The sequence below is a fragment of the Mytilus edulis genome, chromosome 10, assembly GCF_963676685.1.
Source record: "Mytilus edulis chromosome 10, xbMytEdul2.2, whole genome shotgun sequence".
NCBI lineage: Eukaryota > Metazoa > Mollusca > Bivalvia > Mytilida > Mytilidae > Mytilus > Mytilus edulis.
The window spans coordinates 50958658-50978020 of NC_092353.1; the positions used below are offsets into that span (position 1 = coordinate 50958658).

General features: G+C 33.4%; 2 protein-coding genes across 2 annotated transcripts; one reads left to right on the plus strand and one right to left on the minus strand.

The window, feature by feature from the left end:
• Positions 1-855: 855 nt before the first annotated feature.
• Positions 856-14209, plus strand: LOC139491436 (coiled-coil domain-containing protein 174-like). The gene is made up of 11 exons (XM_071279132.1): positions 856-982; positions 3497-3601; positions 4716-4816; positions 5388-5449; positions 5876-6041; positions 6879-6980; positions 7966-8108; positions 8517-8611; positions 10540-10672; positions 12102-12266; positions 13181-14209. Exons 1-11 carry the CDS (start codon positions 950-952, stop codon positions 14194-14196), a joined length of 2121 nt encoding a protein of 706 aa, XP_071135233.1. The 5' UTR covers positions 856-949; the 3' UTR covers positions 14197-14209.
• A 2533-nt stretch (positions 14210-16742) lies between these two features.
• LOC139492814 (uncharacterized) lies at positions 16743-18881 on the minus strand. The gene has a single exon (XM_071280968.1). The coding sequence runs from the start codon at positions 18879-18881 to the stop codon at positions 16743-16745; it is 2139 nt and encodes a 712-aa protein (XP_071137069.1).
• Between the last annotated feature and the right edge of the window lie 482 nt (positions 18882-19363).

The window sequence follows — 19363 nt, forward strand, 5'->3', positions numbered from 1 at the left end:
TTTTAACATTAACATGTTTTGTTTATGCATGTTCCTTTGCATATGCATTTTTTGTAAAGTTCCTAAATATTCTAAAAACAATTGTCCTCCCACATTATGTTTACTTCCGATAACTTCAATTTCAATGAGCATACTGGGCTGTAATTAATGAATTACTGACATGCTAAGTACAGGAGATTAACAGATTAAATAAGCCTGATTTTTTACAAATAGTTAAAATATTAAGTTTTTATTTCAATAACTATTCAACTTTTCATGTTAATTTGAGATATAAGTTATGTTGATCTGTTATATACATTTGTATCTAATAAACTTGACCAAATTCTTAATATTAGTCAGACCGTACGCGTACGGTCCGACCGTATGCGTATATTGAAAAAGTACGCATACGGTCCAGACCGTACGCGTACGGTCCAAATACTCATACGGTCTGGAACATAACCATTGCTTCAATGGGGGTAACAAAACAAGATACCTATATTCGGGTGCACATTTTGTGCCATATCTAACATTTCCATGTAACCGTAGCCAGTGCCTAATTTCAAATCCTGTTTTAATCCTTTTGTGTAGGTTATCATTATAAACGGTCCGAGTTAACTCATTATTCGGTACGAGTTGTCTACGGCAGTGGCGGATCCAGGGGGGGGGGGTTCCGGGGGTGCGCACCCCCCTTTATTTTTGCAGATCAATGCATTTGTATCGGGACATATGTTTTGCACCCCCCTTTGCCCTGGGTGCCCTGGGTTAGCACCCCCTTTCGAAAATTCCTGCATCCGCCCCTGGTCTACGGGTTTAGTTGTGTAGCATTCATATTTAGACAGTAATGGTCTTATATCTTTTTTTAAATACTGTTGGTAAAACCACATACCAAAATACCATAATCTTTAAAACTCTTTTAGAAAGTGTCACCAAGAAAACAAAATTTAAGCAAATAATTGACCCTGAGGAAATGGAAAAACCAAAAAATATCAGTTCATCTTCTGTACGTAGAAAGACATTTTAAACTGATTTGATAATTAATGGGATTGAATATGAGGCAGGTGATTCCTGTGAAAGCGCACTATGAAGTCCATAAAAATATACTGGTTTTGTCAAATTAGAATTACAGTGCTTACAAATGGCTTTATACACTTATACATCAACTTCATTTTGATTGATGATTTGTATCGAATTGGCAATCATTCAACAACTGCTTATTTTAATAGAAGACAGCAATACTCGAGGAAACTATCTTAGTCCTATCCCCTGTATTTATCCAACTGTCCAAGGCAGAGCTCCTCCTTAATCATCGATCTTATGGCCTTATGGCACAACTGTTCTCATGGGCACATTTAGCACTATGTGGATCTTCCTGCATGTAATTTCCTTCATGTACTTAATTTTGTTTTTGCTGTTACAATTGAGTCTGTGCATTGTTGAGGATATTCTGGTAAGTCATGTACATGATGTAGGTCAAAACGTCTTGTTTTTGCAATATAGTCCTTACATTCAGGAATCTCCATGGCCTGTTTAACGATGGCGCCCCGCCATCGTTCAAATGTCTTGCGCCATCGTCAAATGACTCGTGCCATCGTTAAATTGTCTTGCGCCATCGTTCAAAACTTCATCGTTTTTTGTAGCCCGACGCCATTTTTTTATCAATTATCAAATGCATGTAATTGCATAAGCGTTAGGCTTTTTATGTTATAATCCAATACAGTTCTAACACCTGAGGGATATCCGGATTAAGATCGCTAATCACTTGTACCTGAGCTTGTACAGGTAGATCAACAAACCAGACAGGAGAATACTATCTGAGGATAGACAATCCATTTGTCGAATTAACCAACTAAGTTTCAGCAAATGATTATGATAATTTAGATTAAATAAACAAATTCATAATCCAGTTACAAAGAAAACAATTTAACAAGTCGAACACGTGCTTTATTTTGACTTACGCAATCAGCATCCCCCTTTTTTAAGAAGTACAAAATAAGACGCAAAACAGTAAATATTATTTCATCGCAAATAACTCGAGTACTGCTGTAACGATAATTTAGAATTTCTTTAAAAGTTTAAAAGTAAAAACTTAAATATTTCCTGTAAAGAAATATCGTATCGTAATTCCGAATTCATTTCGTATATTACAATCAAATTGATACATCCGCGTTTCCGGTTTCTATTCAGACTCGAAAGTTGCATGTTGCACAGCATCAATTTGCCAGATAAAGTCATTAAAAACCTTTTCATTTGTCAACGTTCGATTTACAAATCTCTTTAACCTTTTACATAATGTACATAACCCGTACGAATCGTTTTGTTGTTGCTGAAAATCAGCCATACCGGTAATGGGTTCTGAATTTGACAGTGTCCATGAAAAATAAGCTCCACATCATATGATTTTTAACCCCAATAACAATTACCAAAAATACAAGAAATCTACATGGGGACCTTCATGACAGCTTTTGGTCATTCTCGACTAAGGGGGGACCATGAAGACTTGGCATTTGAATGGTTAAAAACGGCAATAAATGAAAATATTGATACTTCTAATTCTATAATGAAAATTCAAATAAATATAATTTAAATAAGCAATGAATTAGCATGTTCACCATTCCTTGTATGGAGGGATAAAATACTTCCGATCGCGCTACACTGTACAACGTAGACACGGTTTGTAATGGTGAAAGTTCTTCCATCGTTCAATTTTCATCCATGGAGATCCCTGACATTATGTACCTATTTCTAACTTCTATTTATATTCTTCTGTGCTTTCATGGAATTATCTTGCAAGTAGGGTGCCTGTGTTAATATAGTCCGAAATTGAAAATGAAAAATAAACAAATTGATACCCGATTTATATAATTCCAAGGCCATTAGTTGACACCAAAAGTGACGAAGCAGTCTATCTATCATTGTCTATTTTGGACGGGCACATATCCACTTTTTGATATGGGACGAGCTCTGACGTCCCACAGTCCAAGCTTGTCTGGAAAAACAACCGTTGGACGTCAGAGTAATCTTGGGCTAGTGTTTATATTGCATATATTTCTAGTTCTTTTGTTTTTTGGTGGTACATAACTTCTCTGTAATATTCCTAGTTGGAGCAATCTGTATGACACTTTAACAGACTGAGCTTCAGAAATACTTTCTTAGCTCAACCACTTACAGCTGATTAAGTACATGAAGTATCTACTAGTTAAAGGATGCAATCCAGTCACACCTGTTTATAAATATCTAAAGTTGATAAGTATAAATCTTCCACAAGCAATGATAGGAAAATGTGATTCCTTGTACTGACAAAAAACACAAGCAGAGCAGCAATGTGAACATGTAAGCAGTAGCTCACTATATTTACATATTTAGTGTTGCTGAAAAAACAAATATCAACATGATAAAAATGACATATTTTTGCTTGAAGAAAAATTTATGTGTCTTAGAAGCTGCTTGTGTCTCATTGTATCTACAAATGTATTTAACTGAGTCAGAATATAACATAGATTTTTACTTTTTCCAGATAATTGACCTCAAAGCTGAACTCTTTAGAAAGCAGGAAGAATTTAAACAACAGAAATTACAGAGCAGCAGTACAAGTTATGTCAAATCTAGACCTATAGAAAAGGTAAAATTATGTCAAATCTAGACATATATAGCATTGTATAGAAAACATGGAAAAGTAAAATTTAAATTATGTCAAATTTAAACAAACAGAAAAGGTAATATGATGTCAATTATAAAACTAAAGAAAAAGAAAAATCATGTCATGCCTAGAGCTTGATTCGGCTTTATGAGCTTGATTGAGACTAAAAATTATCTCCCAAGACAATTTTGAAAGAAACTTTAATTTCAGCTTAAAAACTTTGAGCATGTTCATGGTTTAAACTACAGGTATTATGAGTAGAGTTAAATATTTCTGTGTACATGGTGTACAAAGTTACTTTTATCTTTGTTTATCACATGAGTTTTGGGATATATTTTTTTCAACATGTTTAAGATAAAATTATTCATATTAAATTGTATTCAGCAGTTATGATGATTATAACCACAAATTCTAGATTGTACAAACGATAATAAAGAAATTAAAATTTCATGATTTTTTTTAGGTAATATAAGTTTTTATAGCTCACATATCAGTGAATAGGGTCTGAATAACTATACTTAGATAAATCTATCAGTAATGTTAAATTATTGTCGCCGTCAGCTGAAATTCCTATCGATTATCGGTAAAAATAATATAAACTATCAACCAACGTTCACTGGTGATATAGTTTTTCATATTCCATTCATAAATTGCCAAAATTAAAGTCACTACTGACCTACCTTTTAAGTGATTGCACTGTGATAATCCTGACCTTCACATTTTCCTAAGTAAGTGTTTCTGTGAAGTTCAATTTCATAAAATTTGCACAAAGCGCGGGAAACTTTATCACGTCAATGAAAAGAACATTACAGTTAACTTCGAAAGTGATGAATGTCATATGTAAACAAGGGATCCTCAAAGAAATGAAGATGGCGGAATTACAATGGAAAACATTCTTGAAAATGTGAAGGTCAGAATTATTACAGTGTGATTACTTAAAAGGTAGGTCAGTACTGGTTTTATTTTGACGATTTATGAATGGAAAGTGAAAACCTATATCTTGGGTGAACGCGATTAATAGTTTAAATTATTTTTACTGATAACCGCTACGAATTTCAGCGGACGGCGACTATAGATGCAATTTATGTACATGTAGAAATCAACAGTATGGAGCAAACAAAATGTAGGAGTTTTACAAAGAGCACAGAAAGATTTAGAGAGTAAAGCAGAAGATGAGAATGAATATGAAAAATCAAGGTTTGTTTGTCAGCAATGTTACTTTATCTTTACCAAGAAACCTATAATCAGTCATGATCAGGAGAATTAATTTTAAAAATTACATGAAAAAAATGTGTAGAACATAAATCATCAATACTTACACAAATCAAGTAGAAATAATTTTTGATTACTTGTTAAAAAAATACTGCATACACACAGTTTATTACCTAGTCTTCTTCAGATTAATTTACTGTGGATTCATTATAATTTGTGGGATACTAATGTTCATGGATTCTGTAGACTCAGGTAAACCATAAATTAAGAAACTTCAATGCAGTCCTATTAGTCTTTAGGCTAAACTAAGGAATTTAATATTCACAAAAATAGTTTTCCCGTAATCCATTAAAGTTGGTTTCAATGAAAGTAATTGAATCCACATTACCAGCACTTGATACACATGATACACAAATATCATACATGTGATTGAACAAATTTTAATTGAGATTGTTTAAAAACATGATCAATGCAAATGTTTAAACCTTACATTTTAAAATAAGAACAAGAGAAGTTAATTAGAAAGTGTCATACTATAAAATTTTGTCTATTACAGGAAAGCACTAGAGAAAAAGTCCAAATTATATGAACAGATATCCAAAGGACGTGGAATCCCAGGTACAGTAAATGCTTCCTTTATAAAAAATTTTGGAATATCATTCATAATTCATAGCAGCATAGTTTTTCCAACAGGATGTAATCAAAAGCTAACATACAATAATATATAGTTATATAGTCTTTGTATAAGGTCTATACTATAAGTTATGCATGTTAAATGGTTAGCTCCTGAACCCCATAGTACCCAAAGAGGGTTAGTAAAATCCATAGGGGTTGAGTCCCAATGCCAAATCTCCTACAGATTTTTATGTTTCCATGTTGTGTTGAACTTCATATATTATACAACACCTTTCAAGAAGACAATACATGTTTGCATATTGTTTGCATGAAAACAACTTATTTTGTGCCAACTCAGCAATTTGACATTTATCACATGATAATCACATTCTTGTTATAATGGACAAATTTATTTTTCATTGTAATCAGAGGAAGATGGGAGCAAAGTATTTCTGGTTGATTTTCAAAAGAAAGTAATTGACAACCTACTTGAAGAAAGGAATAAACAGAGAGATGAGGAAGGACATAGGCTCTCAGAAGATGAACAGATCTGTGATGCTGACATACCAGTCGCTAAGGACGAAGGAGAAGAATGGTACGGAAAAAAACAATTAATATATTTGTATATAAATTTCCAAACTGTTTGCCTTAATTGTCCAAAGGCAAAATATCCATTAGATATATAATAATTTACGAAAAAAACAGTCTAATAAATTTTTTTTATTTTCCTGCTGAAATCTCTTCTGTGTGTGATTAGAAAAAGCTTAATATGTACAATGTACCAAAATTAGGCATTTATTTGCTGATTTTTGAAATATTTTAAGCTATGCACTAGATAAAGGTCATTAAATTTAAAACCATTTAAGATGAGATAAAAAAAGAAAAAATGGGGTCACAATTTATTTTACTAGTTCTTTGTATATTCAATGTCTGATAAACAGATTTATTTAGTATTTCACAACAGCGCAGTGTTTTGCACAAAATCAAGAAATCTTCAATTGAATATAAATTAAATTATAACCTATAATGAGTCAAATATTTAACATATTTAATTATAATCCAAATACAGAGCTGTATCAAGCACAAATATTGTGTCCATTTCTGTCCCTACTGTTTAGGGTTGGACCTCTGGGGTGGTATCCAGCTGCGCTTTGCAAAGCAGTTGATTGAATTTGAAAGAAAAATATGAAGAAATTTATATCCCACTGATATCATTAGCCACAGAATGGAATAAGTATGAACAGCCAACATTTTCCTTTAATTTAATTGATTTAAATTTAACAAAAATATGGTTTGATACATCAATAACTTGGCTTTCATCAACACATTGTCTTTATAAAGACTTAAATCTTGTTATTTCAAGATTGGACAGCTTGACACCTGTATGGTAAAACTATGTCCAGCATATGTTATGATAATTGTATAATTTCAGGATAGATTATACTGATTCACTAGGAAGATCTAGAAGATGTATGAAGAAAGACTTGTCTATGTTAAAGGAAAGAGATAAAGACCTCCAAGGCAAACAAGACAGGTAATGAGAAAAAGCATACCATATAGTCTGCTATAAAAAGCCCCAACATGACAAATGGCCTAACTAACAATAAAACAATTAACGAATAAAGTATGAATTTTGGTGGCATCGCTTTAAAAAATTTAGAGTTATTCCCCTTTACAAATGGAAAAATTGGTAAATTTTTCGTTTCCATTCTATAACTTAAGTTTGCCTCAATCAAATGTTATGATGCTTGTACACAATGATTATCACTACAAAATATAAATAAAGTTTAAATTTTGGTGTTGTCACTTTTACTTCCTAAATGTTATGCCCCTTTCCTAATGGAAAATTGCTGAATTTTTCATTTCTGTTCTCTCAAATGTCTTAACAAAATGTTATGAAACTTATACACAATAAAATTGAGAATGGAAATGGGGAATGTGTCAAAGAGACAAAAAACCCAACCAAAGAGCAGACAACAGCCGAAGCCACCAATGGGTCTTCAATGCAACTCCAAAATATACACAAGAATCTAAAATTAAAAATCAAATAAGACTAACGAAGACCAGAGGCTCCTGACTTGGGACAGGCACAAAAATGTGGCGGGGCTATTCATGTTTTTTGAGATCTCAACCCTCCCTTTTACCTCTAGTCAATGTAGAAAAAACATGCTTATTACTTGAAAAAATGCTTATTACTACAAAACTCAAATCAAGTACGATTAGGGTGGCAGCACTTTTTCAGTTTTTGAGGCATGTCTCTTTATTACTTTGTATGCAAGAGTTGGCATCATCTGTGTCAGAAGGACACATTTCCTATTTTTCTTTAATTAAAATAAAGTGGTGAGTTATGTATATCATTCTACATGAATAACTTTTCATAGAAATACACTGTCCTTCTGTGAATCCACAGACTAAGACTGAATATGATTTATCCCTGTTTTAAATTGTATTTCTTCAGTCTCATTATATATATAATTAACAATAAATGGCAGATATTAATCTTTTGTAAAAATTTGAAGGATTGAGGACGAAGAAAAAGATAATGCCTTACCAACCCTTATGTCTGATGATATGAGAAGAGAATTGCTGAGACAGAAATGGGAGAAAGAAGAGTTAGAAGCAATGAATGGACCTATACATTACTCTAATGTCAGATTTGATGGTAAAATATAAAGTGTATTGAAAAAAGAAGTGTTGGGCATATGGTTGTTATTTTTAATAAGTCGAATATCTGAGTATAATCTGTGAAAGTCAATATAAAAACAGAGAAGATAAGGAAAATATAGGATATGCCTTATATTCGTCCACAGAATTTTGACTTATTCTATGTAATTGCGGTAAACATTTCAGTCTTTATGATTAAAACATCAATAATCTCATGATTTGTTTGAAAAACAAAACTGAAAATGGTTGACAATGATGTTCATACATCTGTTTTATTTTTTCCTGCTTTTACAGCAGTGCTTGATATTACAGTTTGGATCAAGATTGAATATTTTCAAAGTAATGTGAAAAAAATTAAATTAAATTCTGTAGATGTAATAATATTATAGTTAAATTAATTTTTTAGAAAAGAGATCTCATGGTGTGGGTTTCTTCGAGTTTGACAGAAATGAAGCAGGACGTCAGGAACAGTTAGATACTTTAAATCAATTGAGAAAACAGGTTTGAATTTTACCTCGATAAGATTTTTATTTTCTCACCCCCTTTCCTAGTCATTTTGTCATCTATTCATCTCTGTGTTGGCGAGAATTTTTTGTCTGCCAATATTGATTTTATTTTTGTCGAGCCTGCAACATAGGGATAGTTATCCGGCGGCAGCGGCTACGGCGGCGGTGTTAGCTAACTTCTTAAAAGGTTTATATTTTAGAAGGTAAAAGACCTGGTTGCTTCATACTTTGTATATAGATGCCTCATTTTACGAAGTTTCCTCAAGTCACATGTCCAATGTCCTTGACGTCATTTTCATGGTTCAATGACCACTTGAAAAAAAAGTTCAGAATTTTTGTAATGTTGAAATCTCTCTTATTATAAGTAATAGGATAACTATGTTTGGTATGTGCGTACCTTGCAAGGTCCTCATGCCCGTCAGACAGTTTTCACATGACCTTGACCTCATTTCATGGATCAGTGAACAAGGTTAAGTTTTGGTGGTCAAGTCCATATCTCAGATAATATAAGCAATAGGGCTAGTATATTTGGTGTATGGAAGGTCTGGAAGGTGTACATGTCCAACTGGCAGGTGTCATCTGACCTTGACCTCATTTTCATGGTTCAGTGGTTATAGTTAAGTTTTTGTGTTTTGGTCTTTTTTTTATCATACTTTATGCAATAGGTCTACTATATTTGTTGTATGGAATGATTGTAAGGTGTACATGTCTAGCGGGCAGATGTCATCTGACCTTGACCTCATTTTCATGGTTCAGTGGTCAAAGTTAAGTTTAAGTTTTGGTCTTTTTATCTAATATTATATGCCAAAGGTCAACTATATTTGGTGTATGGAAATATATTATGATCTATATGTCAGTCCCGCAGGTTTTATTTGACCACGACCTCAATTGCACGGTTCATTGCACAGTGTTTTTGTGTTTTGGTCTATTTTTCTTAACTATAAGTAGTAGGTCAACTATATTTGTTGTATGGAAGCTTTGTTAGCTGTACATATCTGCCTAGCATGGTTCATCTGACCTTGACCTCATTTTTATGGTTCATTGGTTTTGTTTAGCTATCTTGGTTAATGTTAAGTTTATGTGACAGTTGTAATTAAGCTTTATACTTAGGACTATCAACATAATATCAATAATTAGTAAAGAAGGCGAGACATTTCCGTGTGTGCACTCTTGTTGGTTCATTAGTGTTAATTAAAAAATTATTTATAGATAGAGTATGCACTGCTTTGGAGTGAAACAACTTGGCAGAAATATATAGCCCTTGGACATACAAAGTTTCAGAAACATATAAAACTTATTCATATTTTTTTTTAGAATTCATCAGATCTGAGCTTATCATTTTTAGAACATAAGGGTCCGGTAATGACTTGCAGATCAAGTTTGGATTTCCTTCTAGTTTACTTGACTTTTGGAATAATAAGGGTCTTCATATCTTATATCTCATCGGGACTTTTTTTCATAATAGGAAATTTACCATACCCAACTTGTTTCATTGTCCATTGAAATGTGACGAAACAGGATAGAAATGACACAGTAGAAACAAAACTGGCAAATTACTTATACATAACCTGATGTAAAAATCACAGGTTAGATATGCCAGGAAATATTTAATGAATTTTACAGTTCAAACCCCTTTTGTGCAGGTGCACTCAACTCCAATCTTAATTGACTAGGATTGTCAGTTTTCCTATTGAAGGTTGGTGGTTTTTTTAGGGCACTCCTGCTTCCACCACCTTTTCAAACTTACCGCAACAAACCAGCACAAAAATGGCACATAAAAGTGGCATTAAAACATCAACAACCAATTAAAATAATCAAAAAAGTATACAAACACATTTGATTTTGGGATTTTCATTTTAGTGCCTTTTTTGGTCTTTATGGTACATGTATACATTTGTTATCTTCTTTTCAAATTTCTTGTAGACACAAGATGAAAGGTCAAAAAAGGAAAAATTAAAAGAAAAAAGGAAAGCTATGCTAGATGCTAGATTGGCAAAGGTTAAACAGAGAAAGTTAATAAGAGAAGGAGGATCTATAGTGCCAGATGCTCTACTAAGTATGTGCACATGAAGTATTATTCAATTTGATCTTTTACAATATTTTAAGGAGGCAGACCTAGGTTAAGGGAGATAACTCATAAAATCATCAGTATGTTTGTGTCAACCACTTTCATAAATATATTCTAAGCTTCTAGGTAACATAGATTATTTCCACACTGTTTCAGGTAAATGCTTAAAAAACATTGATGAAACTTGACTTTTACAAACGCATTACTGATTTATTGAGTTATCTCCCTGAACCAAGGTCTACCTACCCCCTTAAACATGGATAAAATATAATATTAACATAAAATGAGGTTAAAGGTACCAAGGGTACAACTAAAGATTGTAAGTTGAAGAAATATGACAATACCATGAAAAAAAGAAAATTATGAAAAGACAATCAACAGTCTACACATAAAATAAATGAGCAACACAAATCCAACCATTAAAAGTGGAGATCTCAATTTATAGGTAACTAAGGCTGGTCCTGCTCCACTATGGATTTTTGGTTGCAATTGGCAATTTTTATAGTGCCATAAAATTTTGTCTGTAACACTGTTTGGTGACCATATCCTTCGAGATCTAACCTTTATTTTACAAAGAGTGTATCATTCTCTCTTTGGGAAGCATTTTTTTTTCTTGAAAGAGGGATTACTGTGGTGACATATTTGTAAAGTCAAGGTCAATTAACATTTTAGCTGAAATTAGTACTACAATTCTAGAATTTTTGAAATTTTTATCTTAAGGGTAAAGATACAGTTACAGGGGAGGTAATGACATTGCTAACGTAAATTGTTATTTTCTCGACGTCAAACTATGACTTATCAGGAAAAGATGCAGTTTTCGACTGATTTTTATCATTTGAACTTATTTAACTTGAAAACGAGTTCATGGACCCCTCTGTTTTAAAATGCCATTTTGTTTGATTACGCGAGAAGATTATGTGTGCCAATTTTCATTAAAACGTAAATAGTGCAATTTGTTTTAATTTGATAAATATACAGCAAAAATTGATGTTTTTTTTTCTACATTCATGAACATTTGATAAATATGAGTTTTTTCTGAATAAAAAATGTATATTTTTTTAGAATACTTATAAAATACAGAAATTTCAAATTGTTTAACAAAAAACAATTCGTGTTTATCTTTTAAAACAAAAAAGTTATGTCTTAAAGTTTCTTTCGAAAGGGAAAATACGGCCACAAATCTGAATTTTGATCAAATATACAAAATTTCGCCCTCTTTTTACTCAAAAAGTAGCACATGAAGGCATATTTTTTATTACATATTTGATTTAATCAGGTAAAAAATAGTCTATATGGAAATTTTTATTAAAATGTAAATACGGGATCAAAACTGTATCGTATGCCCTTAACTCTTCAAATATCTTTTCCAGAGTTTTGGATTTTTCAAATAAATTTATTCTATGAATTTATTTTACAGAGGATGATGAAGATGCTGATATTGGTCCAAAGATGGAAGAAATGGTCCCTGCTCCAAAGTTGGAAGAAATGGTCCCTGTAGGACCCATAAAACCAGAACTACTGACCAGAGATGAAAGTTTAAGGCACAACCAACCTACGAGAGAGTGGGACAAAGGCAAAGAAAGTAAGGAATATTGGAGGAAAAGTTGATAGTGAATAGCTACAGTTTATAATAGACTATTTTCATATATCAGAATTTTGACTCTGGACATGTGTTTTTTCAACAGGCTACCATTTCTGTATTAGAATCATCATGGTACTTAGTCAAGTAAGAGCAACTTAAGAAGAAAAATCAAGCTTTAAGCTTACAATCGGTGCAATAATGGGGAAAACTTAATTATTTTATGTTTTGCATACACAACAAAATCATTGGAAAAGAGTTAAATTTTCCACAAAATTGCACCTATTATGTGTTTGGTTTTTACTTCTTTTGGTTGCTCTTCCTTGACCTAGTACCAGGAGGTCCTACTATAGTGTAGGTAACCGGCTGAAAAATTATATCCTGTGCTAAAAGTTGGTTATATGAAAATTGTCTATTTGAATTGTTTGAATATCAAACATTAAAATGTAGCCATAAAGAAATGCAAATTGAGCTGATAAAAACCAAAAGGACCAAAAGTATAGTCGAACCTGGTCAAGGAATATAACTATGCATGAGAGAGATACTGTGGATTTATTATTCTTCAATTAACACTTATAGATTTATGATGGTATAGATTAATGCAAACTTTAGATATTCAATGAAAAACTAACATAAATAGGCATGTATACAGAGTCTGTCAAAACTCCCAAATTGAAAACAAATGTATTTGGACAAATACAATTTTCCTTCACCCACAAAAATGAATGAATTCACACAACATTCTTGAATTTTAAAATGATATCTTATAGTGCTCTGTCAGAAATTATTATAGATATTCTGTCATCTTTTCTTCATTTGAGATTAATAATTTGCTACTGTATGAATATCACAATAAACAATACAGTGTTTTCATTTACATGTTACACTAAAACTTAAATTTATATTTCTTTTTGTAGAATTATTTCAACCAACAAGTGAGGAAAAATACTTTGAAGACAGGAGACAAGAAAGAAATCAAGACTTTGCCCCTCCAATGTCTTTATATGCAGATGATAAGAATAAATCTGGTTTTCAAAACAAAAAACAAACAGTACACACTAGCCAAACAACTGAAACTTCTAAATTTGTAATACTAAAGAGGGATCCATTAACATCAAATAAGAAGAAAGAAAGAAACCACCCTGATACATCTTTAGGCATAGATAACCTATCAAGCATTCCTCTACCTTCTGATGTTAAAGGTGTTGGTTCCCATGAATCCGTGAATGATGCAATGGATTTCAATGTTCCATTATTTGACGTCTCAGTGCCGCCACCAAATATAGTGACATTACAAAATAATCAACAAAACTATAGTCAGCCAAATTATCAATATCCTGAATTTCCATTTCAACCTCCAGCAAATGTTAATTACCAAACTCCGGTTTCATCTGAACAATCACATGCTTATGTAGGACATGATGTAAGCAATGATACCAGTCAGCCTAATTATCAGAATCCTGAAATTTCGTTTCAACCTCCGCTAAATGTAAATTATCAAACTTCTGTTTCTAATGAACAATCACTTGCTTATGTTGGACAGAATGTAAGCAATGTTACCAAAGATTATACACAGCAGTTTTCAAATTCTGGAAATCAGCAAGCTACGGAAAATTTTAGTCAGCATCCTGACAATTTGAACAATTATAGCTCTGATCAAGTGAATTTAACATCCTCAGCTGGTTATTCAAATGAAATTGCAAATGTACAGGCAACATCCTTTACACCCGTGTCACAACCACCCAAACCAAAACTGAACATTATTGATCCACGGTATATTCAGAATAAGGATGTACTGTCACAGAACCCTGGAAATTTGTCAATTCAACAAGATAGTAAATCATGTTTGCAGAATTCTAATGACACAGACTCTCAAGCTAGTTTAGAACAGGAATCAACCTCATATTCAGGGAAACCTATTGCTTATGAATAAATTATTGATCATTTTTTGTAGTTTTGGTTTATATCTAGATGCTGTTGCCACAGAAAGTTATAATTCTGTAACTATAAGAAGGTATGATAAGGGCTCCCTTTTGTTAACCTTTAATTTGATAATCTAAAGCAACAATTGACATGTAACATAAACTAAGGAATGAACTGCCCAAAAATGTGTGTTATCATAAACAAATATCGATTTAGACGTTTTATAAGGATAATGATTATGCAGTGATATAATCATTGCAAGTTAATTTCTGCTGTGAATCCAACTTTTGTTGATCAGGAATGTCCTCTTGAACAAACTGAAGGGAAATTGTGAACTAAGTTTCCACATCCCATGTCAAAATCTTCACATGGAAGATTTTTGCAATTTTCCGTAAGCTCTGATTTATAGTTCTTCGAAAAAAGTCGGGAAATGTTGAGAATTTATATGCATATGTTCCAGGATTATAAAAAGTAACAGCAGTACACACTGTTGAAATAAGTGAAACAGCTTTACAGATCATGATTGAATTGATGTCTTTCAGATAAAGATTGTACTTCAAATGCCACTTAAACTTTACATTATCAATCATCAATCTAATGAAGTCAAGTTCAGATGAAATATGCCAGCCGCTAGAAAGACCTTATTGTTTTAGTTTTTCAAAGCTATCATTTTGTTCTCGCAACATTTAACCATAAGGTGAAGGGGAAATCTGGATTCAGAACTTTTTTTTTTCATATGCATATGCTTGGCCAGATTATTTTTTTTCCATCAAATTGGGGATCAGCATATTTTTTTCCAGAAAATAACTTTATCCCCCCCCCCCCCCCCCACTATTTGATAACAACTGCCATATTCCTGACTTGGTACAGGAACACACCTTCATGTATATTGTAGGAGTTGACCAAAAATTTCTAGCATGCTGACTCATTGATCTTGTCTTGCTGATAATTTTTGACATTTTTTTTAACGCTTTGAGTTTCTATCTATTATTTTTTATCTAATTCAATATAAAAGGTAAATTAAAGAAATTAAGAAACAATCATCAAGAAAGGTACAATTTTTGTCAAGATTATTGTATGGATGACGATGGACAACAAGTAATAAGAAAAGTTCAATTGAACCTTTGAGATTTCAGGTTTCACATACAAGACTGAACTTCATTACTGCCTATTTTTTCTGCAGACAACTGTTGACATAATATCAAGGGATACTTTTTTTTTTAGCTCACCTGGCCCACAGGGCCAAGTGAGCTTTTCTCATCACTTGGTGACTGTTGTCTGTCGTTAACTTTTACAAAAATCTTCTCCTCTGAAACTAATGGACCAAATTTAACCAAACTTGGCCACAATCATCATTAGGGTATCTAGTTTAAAAAATGTGTCCAGTGACCCGGCCAACCTGAACCAACCAAGGTGGCTGCCATGGCTAAAAATAGAACATAGGGTAAAATGTAGATTTTGGCTTATATCTCCAAAACCAAAGCATTTAGAGCAAATCTGACGTGGGGTAAAATTGTTTGTCAATTCAAGATTTATTTGCCCTGAAATTTTCAGATGAATCAGAGAACCTGTTGTGGGGTTGCTGCCCCAGAATTGGTAATTTTAAGGAAATTTTGCCGTTTTGGTTATTATCTTAAGTATTATTATAGATAGAGATTAACTGTAAACAGCAATAATGTTCAGCAAAGTAAGTTCTACAAAAAAGTCTACATGCCCAAAATGGCCAATTAACCCCTTAAGGAGTCAATTTTTAACAATTTTCCTAAGTTTTGTAAATTTTTATTCGTTTATGATATGCATATAGACAAAGGTGAGCGACACACAGGCTCTTTAGAGCCTCTAGTTTTTTACTTTATCAGATGCAAACAATTAAATTTCCTATAATTCTTTAGATTCTGAAATCGCTATTTGCTAGTGTTATATATTAAAATCTGCTTTCAAATGTTCTTTACTCCCAGATCTGTAATACTTTTTGTTGTTGGGACCCAGCCACATTCATTCTTTGCTTTTGTTAAATGCATTTCTGTTTGTATCCATCTGATAAGTTAACCTTTTTCAACTGATTTTTATAGTTCTTTTTAATGTTGTACTGTTAAACCACTGTTCAATGTTGAGGGAGTGTTGGGATCCCTTCTCGTGATCGTATAAGTTGTAGTTGCGTTGTGTTTTGAATAGAGAAAAAGACGTCTATACAAATGGATGATTTAATGCTGGTAAGATACAATGACGTTAATACATAGCAACCATGACGTTACATATAGAGAGCGGTAACGCGTATAAGTACATGTATGAATCCCGCGTAATGTGATTGTCTCTATTTGTCCTCGACATACTCGGGGCCGCGAAATTGTGCAATTAAAGTCACAATGAGCAATTTATCCAAATTAAGAAAATTATCTATAAATGAAAAGAAATGAAATATTTGAAACTTTAAAGTCTATAATCACATATAAAACTATTTCTGAATCAAGTAGCGATTGAAAATTGTTCTCAATTAATTACAGTCTCTGATTGCGGTTTTGTAAACGAACACTCCTTCTAAGTATTTGCGATTCATCATTGTCGTTTTTTTTTAAAGGGATGATGAGGTATGTAGTGTATGCGCTGTGAGTCCTCCTTCTCTTCTACCTTTTCGATGAAACCACGTTTTTTCTGCTTTGTACAGGATGAAAATTCTTTGATGTTCTGTTTTTCCGTGTTAAGTTTGTCGTTTTCTTGTATACCAAGGGACTTCAATTTCCAAAATCTCTCAATATCGTAGTCCTCTTTTGTGTGACTAGATAATATATGCATCATGTGTGAATCGCGTTGTACTCTTGTACATGTAAGTGGTCCAGATAACAAATATCCTATTTTTGAGCTCATCGCTGTCGGTCCGTCGCCTCGAACGATATCATCCTTGATTGCATCCCAGTAATGGTCTGCTCCAATGAGTAAAGAAATATCAAAGCTGTTATCCTCTGATAACGGGTGGGCTAGTTTTAGTCCTTTCAAATAATGTAGTTGCTGCGAAATGTACCTGCGGTTATTCTGAATCGGCGCTGCTATTGTAGGTACAATCAATACCTGTAAAGGTATTTTCTCTCCTGAGTCGGCTTCTAAAAACACTGTGGCTTTATTCATGTGACGAACGTTCTTGTCCGAATTTCCGAAGGCGGATATGTTGAGGGTTTCCTTTCCGTCTGGCTTGACGTTCAACTTGTCGGCTATTTCCTGCGTCATAAATGATCGTTGTGCTCCTTTGTCGAAAAGGATGTGAGCGTCGGTGCACTGATTCTGTGACCATATTGGGGCTATTGCTGTTTTCAAAAAGACGGTCGAATTTTCCTGTTTAGCAGATGTATGCATGATTGGCGTGCTGTTTTCTGTATTACTTGTAACATTCTGACTCTGTGAATTTTGAACTGAAGTTTCATTGCATAAACTAGTGTGGTGCTTACGTTGACATTTACGGCATGTGTTTTTCGACCTACATTCTGATATTCTATGGTTACCTAAACAATTGAAACATAGGTTTCTCTTCTTAACAATCTCCATTCTTGATTTGCTGTCGGTGAACTTTTCACAGTCTGCAGGGAAATGTTGATCATTGCAATAAGTGCACATTTTACTTTGAGAATAGTTTATAGATTTTGATTTATTTACGTAATACCCATTTTTCTTACTAATTCCGGCATGGAAACTTGCGGTAGGTATATCATAAGATTCACTCCTATCAGTGCTGGCTTCTTGAATAGATATTTCCCGTTGTATTGCCTTTCTTAGATTTCCAAGGGTCCAGTCGTCGTTTCCGTTTTCTCTTGTGATATTACTTTTAACACTAATAGGGAGCTTACCAAGCATAACTGGGATTAACAGGGAACCATACGTATCTTGGCACTGTCCTAAAGATTCTAGTCCACGGATATAAACCTCTGACTTATCCGAAAAATTACGGATACTATCTAATGTGTATGAGGGTGCTGGCAAATCTAAAAGAGCTTTCATATAAGCGTTCACAATCTTGTGTGATTTCCCAAAGCGATTTACTAATAACTCCACGGCTTTGTGATAGTTTGCGCTGGACAAGTTTAAACCATTTATGACATTCATAGCGTTTGCATCAAGAAGTGACTGTAGGTACGTGAATTTCTGGACATCAGTTAGTGTATGATTGCTGTGAATTGTGTTTTCAAACGACTCCCAAAAGTATTGCCACTCTAGAATATCCCCAGAAAAAGTAGGTAGGGTTAGCTTCGGCAAGCGGTGATTTTGACTAGACAGTGAACTATTAGTTGTTTGCGATGAATATCTTCGGAAGAATTCTGTGTTCATTACAGGACGGGTCTCGGAATTGACTTCATGCATGTTCATGACAGGGCGTGTGTTTGGGATGCTTTCATGAGATAATTCTGTACATGTACGTGTAACTGTTTGTGCTAATTTCTTATAACGGCGTAAATTTGTTTCAAGATCTAAATTATACTCATCTGCATCTGTAATTTCAACTTCTATATCTTCATCCGATGTATTTTCCAAAATCTGTTCATCCAGTTTAAGAATTACACTTTGTTTTTTCACTATAGCGTCAATAATTGGACCTGCAATGTCAATATCCATCTTCGAATCGGTGTTCAGCTCATCTAGTTTCTTGAAGAATTTCGTGACAGCGGCTCTATTTCCAGCTCGAATAGACTTGATTCTCGACGAATCCATCTTCTCTCCTGGTCTCGGTACCAATCTCGTGATCGTATAAGTTGTAGTTGCGTTGTGTTTTGAATAGAGAAAAAGACGTCTATACAAATGGATGATTTAATGCTGGTAAGATACAATGACGTTAATACATAGCAACCATGACGTTACATATAGAGAGCGGTAACGCATATAAGTACATGTATGAATCCCGCGTAATGTGATTGTCTCTATTTGTCCCCGACACCCTCTAACATGTTTATCCACACCACATCCTGTATGTGTGTGCCTGTCCCAAGTAAAAGAGCTTGTAATTCAGTGGTTGTCATTTGTTGCTGTATTACATATTTATTTTAGCTTTTTTTTGTTGTACATAAATCAAGCCCTTAGACTGCTTAGTTTTATCATTTGCATTGTTTTATATTTGTCATTATGCTGCCTTTTATAGCTGACCATGCTGTATGGGCTTTGCTCATTGTTGAAGGCCGTACAGTAACCTATAATTT